The 12,033-nt window shown below is 38.9% G+C and overlaps 1 protein-coding gene across 1 annotated transcript; it reads right to left on the bottom strand.

The window, feature by feature from the left end:
• Positions 1-3,528: 3,528 nt before the first annotated feature.
• On the bottom strand, positions 3,529-6,500 carry kcnj4 (potassium inwardly rectifying channel subfamily J member 4). The gene is made up of 2 exons (XM_085352129.1): positions 6,478-6,500; positions 3,529-5,155 (listed from the first exon to the last, which is right to left on the bottom strand). Exons 1-2 carry the CDS (start codon positions 6,498-6,500, stop codon positions 3,529-3,531), a joined length of 1,650 nt encoding a protein of 549 aa, XP_085208255.1.
• Between the last annotated feature and the right edge of the window lie 5,533 nt (positions 6,501-12,033).

The following is a 12,033-nucleotide window of genomic DNA, read 5'->3' as shown; positions in this document are numbered from 1 at the left end:
TGGCACCATTGTGGTGTCCCTTGTGAGATGCCACACCCAGGGCAATGCCCTTTAGTGCAAAAAGGCAGACATTTGAAATTACATCAAACTATCTGAGGCCAAAACTCTTGTTTTTCCAGTGATATATTTCTTTTTTATAGTTTTGCCTTTAAGAAAAACAAAATTATAAATTTAGGTTGCACTTAAAAGCAGCAATACACTTCTCGTGTGATGGAAACGCCTGCAGAGGCATCTAGTGGCTGCGGAGAGGAATGACAAACAGTGCAGAGGAGTTCAGTGCATACACTAGAAAGGAGTGTGTGTGTGTGTGTGTGTGTGTGTGTGTGTGTGTGTGTGTGTGTGTGTGTGTGTGTGTGTGTGTGTGTGTGTGTGTGTGTGTGAGAGAGAGAGAGAGAGAGCAGAGAACAGCATTACAGACATAATTACAGAAATATTTATTTGCAACATCAAAAAATGTACAAGAAAGAATAAAGTGCTTTGTACTTCAGGGGGTTTTTTTTGTTTTTGTTTTTTTTTTTAATCTTTTCAGCTTATTTCAGTCTGACAGTAGTTTGCTCAGTGCGTGTGTTAATCCCCAAGGAAGGAATGGAAAATCATTTGATTTCTACAAAGCAGGAAGACTTTATAGCAAAGGATACAAAGCACATACTTGTTAAGTTAACACCCATTCTTGTCAAGTATTACACAATCCAGAACTGACATTGCATAAAGACTTTTATACACTGCCAGTCAAAACCTTGTGAAAAATGTGTTTTCACTTTTTTATTTTTAAAATAACTTAAGAATTTCAGAGTAACTTAAAATTGTATTTTTTTTGCCCATGTTCATGTCAAAATAATCTGTACACAAGTATAGAAATTTAACAACATTTTAATCAGAATCTGATGACATTTAAATATGGAGAACCAAAACCAACAATGTATATGTCTCAATAAATAAATATAAAGTAAAATTTCAGAAATTACACGAACAACCACACTAAAAAAAAGTCAGAATCAGAAGTCCAGAACTCCAATTTTACTTGTTTATTGCATCTCGGTGGCTCACCTGCTTTCAGTAACTAAATGAATATGCCATCAAATGTGCCAAATCAGGCACATTTTCATTTAATATGTTAATTTAATTAAGTAATGTTTTGGTCCTCCGTATTTTAAGGTGTCCTTGTCAAATCAAATTCACACAATTGTAAAATTTGAATTTAAGTGTGTTAAATATGCATTTCATATGAATGTTTGAGAAAATTATTATGGATACAGTAATTTCAGTCTTATTTACAAGATGTACCAGGGCAAACAAAAAAACATTTACACCAAAACTTGCACTGTACTGTCAAAAACATTTATAAATATGAATAAACATGATGATAAACGTGAAACTGATATGCACATCAAAGTGTAAGTTATTTAAAAGTCAGTTATGTTTGTATTTTTTATTTTGTCATCCTGCAGTGTTGAATTCATTAAACCATAGTAAGTATTTTACTTTGGCTGGCAGTGTATGTTTGTCAGTTGAGTTGCTTTACATATGCTTTGTATAATCCTAGTTATCTGGATTGAGAATTTTGACAATAAAACATTATGAAAACTAAAACTATTTACTGTTTGTTGCTCAGATGCACATCGTTTCTACATCCAGTCTCTCTCCCACACATTCACATTAATACAAAACAAACACGCCTGCTAGCAGTCAGCAAAAAAAAAAAAATTTAACTCATAAAAGTCTCAATAAACAAAACAAAACAATAAGATAAAATAAAATAAAATAAAAACCATCAGACTGAATATTGTAGTCGGTACAGTCTGATTACTGCATGTAAAAGCCATGGGGTAAACATATTACAAATATTTGTTCAGGCCTCAGTCTGAAACTAATTGATGGGAAATATTTGACGATACAATCAGTAAAGTAAATAATGTTTATTTACAGGTATTTTAGTATTTTCCATGGTAAACTTTTATCATCTATCATATCATTTGGCTCTCTCAGCATGCTTTCCCAGTAAATATTGGAAACTTATTTCTCATGTCATCTATCATACAATCATCATGTCAACTTTGTCTGCAACAATTCATAAGACATCAGTAATAATCCCGTCCACCCACATCCAAATACTTATTGCACTTCCTGAGACTGCACAAACAGCCTCCGTCCCTTTGTTTCCTGTTGTGCTTCCTACTATCATAGACGCAAGTACTGTACACGGGCCACTGTTATCCAACACCACACCTTTCTTTGGCGGACAGTAACAGAGCAAATGTGTTTTGAAGCCGATTCTCAGTATTGATTCTGTAATCACAGCCTGCAACCTCCGCAAGAAACAAACCAAGAAAGAAATCCTCAGAAGGAGCGATCAAGAAATCTGCACAGTAAAAACAAAATCTGTAAAAATACAGTGAAATGTGCTGGTTTAAAATGAAATCATTTTCCATATGAACTTTTTAAGGATTTTTTCCTGTATTTTTTAATCACACAATAATTTTACCAGTTACCAAATACGCAAACCTCCATTAAAAATGTAATGGCAGAAAATTACCAGGACATTTCCCCCTTCTTTTTTTTTTTACACAATTTTTTATAGTGTACTCTGCTTTTTAATCATTATCCTAACTTAATAAAGTTATTTTAGTCTTGATTCACTAATAAAATTAAGCATTTTAACAAATCAACTTTAAGCTCAAAACTATGTTTTAAACATTAGATTTTAAATCCAGTGACATCCCTCTAAGTTTATCTTAAGGAAACTTTATTACGTTCTTCAGGAAACATCTTCTGTTACACTTAGTGATTGCACTTAGAATTTTTTTTGCTACTGTACAAAATCAAAAAGTTTATCAATAATGTATGCTAAATAACTTATTATAGGGCAGTTTTAGGAAATATACTTGAATGAACGTTTATATAGAAGATTCTCTCCTGTAAATTTCAACATTTGCAGCGCACAAATATTTTCCATTTCAATGTACATTTGTAAGTCAAATATTCTGACTTCTTTCATCAGTAGAAACAAGCTTCAATACAAATGGGAATATAAAAGACAATGTGGGAAACTATTGCCAGCATGATGATCCACGAACCGGCTGAAGTTTATCGAGCATAAAACTTGAAGAACTTCGGTTCTCTTCATAAAGAGAATTCAAATCAGAATTGCTATTTCTTTCATAAAATATATTGTTTATGTTCACATAGAAATTAAGTTAAGATAAAGAACATTTTAATTATGCAAAATATACATTTCTTAGTCCAAGTTTGTGGGCTTTTCTGCCACTGTGCTTTCCTTTGTCAAATCATAATAAAAGAGCCAAAATCCTGTCGGGAGCCAAAATAAAAAAAGCCAGACTTATTCTGCACAAAGAACCTTTGACAAAAGCTCTAAGAAATTCCATCACAAAACTATTTAGGAAACATTTCGTACTTTTGAGCCACTGAATGTGAATATAAAATAACACTGGAAAGGCAAAAGGGGTATGGGACATGCAGAAAACAGGTCCAGAAACAGGAGGAGCATGGGAGACCATACCCTCCCCCTTCTCACTGAATCTCTTGCTCGCTCTTATAGGTCACTGGATCAAGAGGAATTGCAGTCTGTAAGATATCAAACTCCATCTGGTTATTGTCCATGTCAAGAACACACATGACATTGTGACTGCCTGAAGTCACGGTCGAGTTGTCGTGGAACATATTTTGGAAGTCAACAGAAACTGAAGTCCTTCTCTCCTCTGCCCTCTCCTTCCCTACAATCTGAGAAGAGTCAAATATATCATCCTCTTCCTCCCCACAGCTCAATGCCACCTCGTTCTCATAGCAGAAAGCGTTAAGTGACATGGGGATCAAGTCTTTTGTGGCTCTGCATGCAGACGCAGGAGAAGCAGCGGAAGAAGCCTTGCTCGCAGCTTCATCCAGCTCTTTGGCGCTGAGATGGGGCATTGACGGCACCTCGTATGTCTTGTGAAAGCGTGCGTAGTCTACCTTGTAGCGGTCGCGGTCCTCGTAGATCACAGGCTCAAACCTGTGGCCCCAGAAGATCTCTCTGGAAAGGTAGGAGCTACGGAACTGGGTGGTCATGGCTGTGGCCTCCACCATTCCTTCCAGGATCACAACGACCTCAAAGTCATCTGCCTCCAGATCAGCTCGGCTCAGAGTATACAAGGGGCTATCTTTGTCTATCTCGTGGACTATAACCAGTGGAGATACTAGAAGCAGCCTGTCTGTGCCCTCATCATAGCCCACATTGAGGTCCATCTGCTCTAAAGGGATGAATTCGCCCTCAGCTGTGACATACGAACGTATGAGCTGGGCACGGACGTGAGCCTCCACAATGTGGCTCTTCCGCAGGTTCCCCACCCTCCACATGAGGCACAGCTTGCCATCACGCAGCGCAATGACAGCATTTTTGGAGAACATGAGGGTCTGGTTCCTCTTCTTTGGCCGAGCCATCTTGGCCATAATGGTGCCAATCATGAAAGAGTCAATGATGCAGCCTACTATGGACTGTATCACCACTGTTATTACAGCAACAGGGCACTCCTCGGTAACACAGCGCCATCCGTAACCGATAGTAGTTTGGGTCTCCATGGAGAACAGGAACGCCCCAATAAACCCCTGAACATGAAGTATGCAGGGCATCCTTTGTGCTTGCTCTCCAGTTGTATGTCCAGATGTGGCTCCGTGCAGACCTCCAGGTGTCAGTCCATCACCCTTCAGTGTAGGGTGCTCTTCAAAGTCCCCATGTGCCAGGGCAACAGTGTAAAAGATTAAACCAAAAAACAGCCAGGAGACAAGAAAGCTGGTGCAGAATACAGCCAACAGGTATCTCCAGCGGATGTCCACACAGGTGGTGAAGATGTCAGCTAGAAAGCGCTGCCCCTTTTCTTCCATGTTGGTGAACACAACGTTACATTGTCCATTTTTCTTCACAAATCGGCTCCGTACTTGGTTGGAGCCCCTTGTCAGAACCTTTCCGTTGTAGTTGTTCATCACTCCTTGCTCCGTCGTGCTGGGCACGATAGCGGAGGTTCCTGACCTCCTCCTGTCTTCTCCTTCTGAGGTGCAGGCCAAGTGCAGTCTGAATCTGGGTGAACTGTGGCCGTTATGGAGTCCTAAGCTAGAAATCTTTTGCCTTTCTTCCTCTGGTAAAGTATCAGACACAATGCTGTACCTGTCAGGAAAAAAAGGGACTTGGATTAAAAATTGTATTTTTTTTTCTTTTATTCTTAGTTGATTGTGGCGTACTGTGCAAAACTCTTTTCTTTATCTGTTGCTTCCAATTAGCTCCAGAATTTCCAATTCCAATTTTTGAAGGGGTGTTGAGAAATAGTTCTCTGGGTTTCTGAAGCTCTTTTCAAAGTTTGTCCTTAGACATTGGCTGCTTTTTTTTTACTCATTCTCAGTCCAGTCAGATTGGAAGGTCAGCATCAAGTAACATTTATGACTCCAGTCATAAAACAAAACATATATTGAACTCAGAGTCACAAATGGTCTACTTAAATTGACCAAACTCATCTTCACCTGAGTGTATCAGCATCTCCTTTACATAGAGGATTACCTGCTAGGAAGGTGAGTTCAATTTAGCTGCGTGAGAAGGATCGCTGTCATCACAGATTATAGGATTATACGTGACTCAGTGTCAGTCAGACAAATCATTTTGGGATGGACATGCCTGTACTGTGGGGGCACTTCATCATATGTAAATGAGTGTTAACACTCTATTAATCATTCATTGACCCACTGACACTTGAGAGCTCTGTTTGAGAGATGCTAAGTTTATGTTGACAATGACAAATCGATGTTATGTGTTGTTTTTCTTGGGTGGGGATGTGAGCGGTTGTGGTGCTGGGGGTAAACATCATGCTGATTCGCAAGACACAAAACTGTAAGACAAAATGAAATCCATAAGAACCGCCTTGGTATATTTAAGTCACAACAAGCAGTTAAAGAAGAAAGAAATTAGGTGTTGTGTGTTCAAAAAATAAGGTGTCCGACTATTGATTTACACACAGAATGGAAAAAAATGAACATAGTGCATAGTACATCAAGGCAACCTCCTTCTTCACTGTGCGAGACCTGCTGCAGCTACCTGAAGCCGAGAGCTCTTCATGTGCCGCTGGTCAGGACAGCGTAGGACGGCCTTGGCCTTTTCTAAGGATCTGCTTACTGTAAATATCCCTGAGCTGGTCCTGACTCATCCTGCCAACCCAAATTAACAAGCCCATTCTCACCGGACGGTTGGATACTTCTAAACCAACCAACGTTCAAATTAAAAAAGGATGAAATTGTTTCAGTGAACGCAGCAGTCTTTGATCCTCTACAAATTAGTCAGGAAATAATGAGATGAAGCTGAGAATTCAAAGATAGCTGCCCAAACAGAGCTGATACAGTAATAATGAGATGCTACAATTCCAGCAACACCAAGTAAAATGAGTTCAAAGACCAATGGTCCGCATCAGTAAATTTACATCAGGCTGATATTACTGGGCTCACCTGTTGGCTCTACTTGTTCCCATGGCACCAGTGATCACAGGTAGAGGGCCACAGTAGGAGGCCAAACTGTGTCCTACTCCCAAACATCTGGTCTCTTCACAGCAGGTGGTGTTCAGGCCACTGAAGAGACCCCTGGAAGAAGCATAAAATTCAACAGAAACTGTCATGTGATGGTTGCTGTCTTGCTTTTTTAAACCAACCTCACCACATTTAATATTTTGCATAATAGTAATGCATGAGTGGAAAATCTGAGGAATAGTAGTCTATGCATGGTTTTGGTTTTGTGAGTTAAAATGTGGTTCCCATGAGGATGCATGAGTGTAACAGACAAAGCAAAAAGAAGTCATCTGAAGTTTTAAAGTCTTCTCACTGACAAAGACATCAACCACAGCCTGGCATCGCACACTGAAGAAGGCAGCATATTTTGTTTAATTTAAGGAGCGTTTTCTTTCTTTTTAATTACAGAAAATGGACTGAAACTGAAAACCTGTGCCTTTTTTCCCAAGACATCCCAGGCTTGTTGTCATTTGCTTTGTTATCAAATGCTAATGCTGATAAAATGCACCTCTACTTCTTTACAATAAAAAAAACTGATTTCTTTTTTCTTTTTTTAAAAGTTTTAGTCCACTTGCAATCACATGAAGGGATCTGTGGCCTATGAACTAAAATGAGTTTGACAGATACTTTGGCAACCTAGCAAAATTACATGTTACAAACCTGATTGCAGCCAGTGTGTTATATTACTGCTACACCCAGACCAAGAGATCAAGGATAGTAGCATGAACTTACCTCCCACCCCTCCAAGACTCACATACCTTACTATGACACAGTTTATTTGCATTTTGTGTTCACCATTGTGCTTTTATTTTCTCAGAAGCTTTTCAGACTTAATGAAATCCAGTCAGACAAGTCATTTGAAATTTTTTGAACAATGCGTTTACTATTAAACTCTCTCTTTGTATCTATTTAGCACATCTGCAATGTCAGAGAGCTGTTTGTGAGACTATTCGTATCTTATGCATCTTTAATTGAAAATAAAAGTTTATGCAGTTATTTGTTTAAGACATATGGGGCCCGATCTAAAGGCGCAAAACTGTCTATATCTGTCTATAGTGTAGCTTATATCGATAATATAACACTATATCGGGCATCAGAATCAAATGCATGTGTTGAGCTGAGTTTTTTTTTTTTACGTGATTTCTAGTTCAAAATATAGTAAAATAAGAGAATAAATTAGCAAAGTGACACTGACTTTTCTTGAATTTTCAGGTGTCACATGAAACTGTATTTTTGTTTCTCTGTAAGACGGGGTCGGAGGCTTTAATCATTTCTCCTAATCAACCAGAGAGTTCACTGGAAACCACATACACATAGAGAAATGTCTGTAAGTGCTGATTGCAGGGATTCGATTTTTAATAAGTAGTGTGTGTCTGCCTCCACTCAGGCTAACTTCCAGCTAACAGCATGATTTTGCAGATCTCCTAGCTTGTGTCTGTTTCAGTGAGCCAGCAGTGTATAAGCTCTAAGGCTTCCCTTTGAGTGCAAAAGGTTTCTAAGCTGTAATGAACAGGAGGGCTGGCAGAGTGCAGGTACCAAAGTGTTGAAGCAGTGATGAGACACACACAATACAAACCAGTTAATGGTCACCACCTAAAACTGGGGATTTTTTTTTCTGATGTCAGTTTCCATAGGAACACATCTCCTCTGGCATTTAGGGGATGGAGGGAAGTGGAGAGAGTCACCAGCTGTGTGTGTGCGTGGAGGGGGGCAGTATACAGTATTAAGTGCTCTTATAAAATGAGTCAGAGAGGGAGGGAGGGGTGGAATGAGAGAAAGGGTGCAAGGGCAGGAACACAACAGCTACATGTGACTTTAAATATGTTTAAATGGGCGCTAAGAGGTGACACTCAGTGCAGGCTTTTGATCTGCATCACTGAGTGAAAACACAAATGAGGACGAGAGGAGCCCTGCAGAGTTTGGATGTTTTACTTTCGCCTGCCTATTTCCCAAATAAGTTCATACTGCACTGAGGGCAATAGAACCACACTGATCACAAAAATATGAATGATAAAATTTCAAAAAGACATATTTTCTCGCATTTTACATTTTTAGCATATGTCTGGAAAATAATCCAGATTAAAACGTTATAAGAAGGAAGAGTCTCTGTTAAAGCTTGTGTATGAGTTGTGCAAATATAGGGTATGTTTATGGTTTCATTTCCTCACATATGAGGATTTAGTTCTTTTTTTTTGCCTTTTTTTAAACATGCAAAATCAAACGTACCTTTTGAATTTAGATTTTTGGTCTAATTACTGTATTCAATTGTAGATTAAGGGTGTCATTATCTGACTCATTCATATTGAAGTAATTTTTGGTTGGAACCCTGCTGTAATTATGAATATATTGTTTGTATATATGTTTGTATATAGCACATTTTGCACATGCAAATGCAGACATGTTGCTTCGCAACTTGGGGACTTTCTGGCTATTAGACTCAGCAAAGATTAAAAAAAGAGGTAAGTGAGCTGGGTGATAAGAAGGAAATTAGGATGCTCAAGTGTTCATTTCCCCGAAAGCTTTTGATAATGGCCCCTGATGAGATAAACGACATTGTCAGCCACTAAGAAAAGTAATATTTTCAGTGCGAATGCCAGAGCTTTATATCAGATGTCAGACATGCTTTATATCAGATACAGCCTCAGATGAAGCAGTCATCATGCACAAGGATCTTGATCGCTGGTCATCATGCGTTGATTGTTGAAAACAGGAAAGTGGCTTCAGTGTCCTTAAAAGACTTTGTGAACAAATGCAAATGACATTGCATATAAATGTTTTCTGCATGAAGACAAAATTAGAAGTAAACTGAAAACTACTCAAATACAACAAGCTAACCTTCAAACTCTGTATATACAGGAACTATTTTTCAATTGTTGCCTTAAACTATCATTTATTTTCACTGTCGTGGAATTTGATTATTCAGGTTTTGATCAATAACTTTGATAATCTTATCAAAAAGACTGTTTTTAGTTAGTCATCCCACTTCTCTTTGCTTCTCTTTCTTCTGTGAAAGCTAATCAATACATACCCTGGTTTCACCTCAGTACCTACAAAGCATCAGCAGTAGCCATGAAGAGAATTATTCCCACGCTATCTTCACATCCCAGACATCCTCCATCTTGGCTTCAATTCAGATTTGTTTGGGTTTTTTTTCCTATTTTGTCCTATTTTAATTTTTGCATAACATATTGTATTTTCTGGTTCACGATTCAGGCCGGTTATACAAACTGACCACATGATCATTTTGCAACACATCGGGTTGAAAGTGATGACAGTTTTAAAAGCAGCAATGACACTTAGTCACAGGTCACATTTACCTTGATCCCACCTAACTTCTCTTTATTCTCATGAGCAGATAGAGAAAGGTCACTATGGCGACTGCTCATCTGCAGCAGCTCAAGTCTATTGACCGTTTAAAGTTAGTTGTCTGATATCTCAGTCATGTCTCTGAACAATGTAGTCAGTTTTTTTGGAATAAAATGTCTCACTACAGTTTATTCAATTTAACTGACCTAAAGGATTACCAGCGTTTATTAGCCTGACGAGACTAGGTCACAGTGATGTAATCGAGGATAATTAATCAATTTGTCCTTCATACAAACTAAGAAGTTTTATTTTATATTAAAGTTCCTGCACACTGTTGTCCACATGTTTAGCATTTTCTGCAAAAGAAAATGTGTTTGCATCATTATGAAGATTGTGTCAGAGGATCCCTTCAACTTCTTCCATCTTTGTGGAGCCATCAGTGGATAATTTGTTCCCTTTTCCTTCACTTTACTCTGCAGATGTGGAAGATACAATGAGGCTGTTCCTCTCCTTTTTCTGAAGGCTCCAGAAACAATGATTCCCTTCTGATGAGATTGCATAAAAACATAAGACAGGTGCGTAAGAAGATCAACAGGTGGACAGCATCACTGTCTTCGGGCATATTTATACCTGATGATTCTTGATATGTCTTCATGTGATGCATTTAAGCTTCGCCAGGGTTGTAGAGATTTGCAGTGTTTGAATGACTAGTGTGACCTAACCCTACACAGCAGTTTCCATGATGCCCGAGCTTTGAGTACGTCTGACGCAGTGCTTATTCTGGGTTGATCTCTGCGAAACAGTGCGCTGTCCGCATGCAAAACTAAAAGCTGCTCTTCATGTCTGTCATCAGAGGTTACCAAAGTTCTAAAATACAAGCAAAGTTATCACATAAATGTATTCAAAGTTCGGTTTATCAAACTGTTTTTCAGCAAATCTTTCTGATACTTAAATATTGGCATTTGAGCAGGAGTTACTCTCACCTTGCAAATGATCAGTTGTTTCCTTTCTTTTGCTTGTACTTTTAGTTCGCTCTCACTCTGCGGGGCAAAGCTCCAACGTCCTTAAGTTCATAAGGTGTGTGACAACTTCTTTAATTCTTCCTTTCTTTGAATAGTTTCCTCTAGTTACTCCTTCATCGCTTATTCATCGTTTCATCCCCGCCGTTTCTCTCCTTCAATCCTTTGCTGTCCTCCGCTGCCTCCTTCGCTGATGGTAATCCTGTCTGTGCGCACCCTCCTCTGCTACTGTACTCATACGCCACAGCCTGAAAACGCTGTGTCAATCTCCCCTCTGCTGTGCATGGGGGGAGGGAGGGGGAGGTGGATGGAGAGGAGAGGAGAGGAGAGGAGAGGAGAGGAGAGGAGAGGAGAGGAGAGGAGAGGAGAGGAGAGGAGAGGAGAGGAGAGGAGAAAAAAAGCAAAAGAAAGTAAGAGAGGAAGGAGAGGAAATGACACTAAATGGATATCCACTTGGTGTGCTCTCAGCTTGTGTAGGTGTTGAGTAATGCCTGATGTGCCCATGTAAGCAAGCAGGAACTCATTTGAGTCATGATTTCTGAAGTAAGTCTATTCAAGGAACAAAAATGGCAACAGGTGGGAGACAAAAATATGGGGTCTTGGAGATTAAGCAAGTTGCCAACACAGTTTAAAACTGTGCATCACCCTGATGATTACAGGGCTGTTGCCGCAAATTGCACTTTGACGGTAAATGCTTTCCATTTACTCCCGAAAGGCTGTGCTAGAGATGTTTTCCAGCTTGTTGTTAACACCTGACAAAGGTTATAACAACAGTGAGCTACGAAAGGCAGAGAGCGCTGGATTTAAGCTTTGAAACTTTGTCCATGTCCCTGTGTTTAGTTTAACTTTAACTGTGATAAAGCAGCAGGCTTCCTCTCACATACTGTGGTCATTCCAGAAGGAGTGCAAATTTGTTACCTAAGTGCTGAAAGTGTTGTTTGACCTGAATCTGAGCAGAATGTGTGATTAATCTCAGTAATATATTGAAAATTATCATTTTTAAATCATAATTATAATAATAATCATATTTTACTGCAAATCTTTAATTTGATATTCCTGAACTTCCAACTTAATGATGCAGTATGACTGAGCATATGGTGTGTTCACTATTGGACTATTATTTCAAAGTAACAATGATCAGCGAGTTAATACAGATACGTCTATACATTTTGTA

Source organism: Diplotaxodon limnothrissa, linkage group LG4 (assembly GCF_057381915.1).
Source record: "Diplotaxodon limnothrissa isolate DT_005_m linkage group LG4, D_limnothrissa_male_GT1.1, whole genome shotgun sequence".
In the NCBI taxonomy this organism is placed as follows: domain Eukaryota; kingdom Metazoa; phylum Chordata; class Actinopteri; order Cichliformes; family Cichlidae; genus Diplotaxodon; species Diplotaxodon limnothrissa.
The sequence above is the reverse complement of the archived record's forward strand: the minus strand, read 5'-3'. Positions and strand labels throughout refer to the sequence as shown.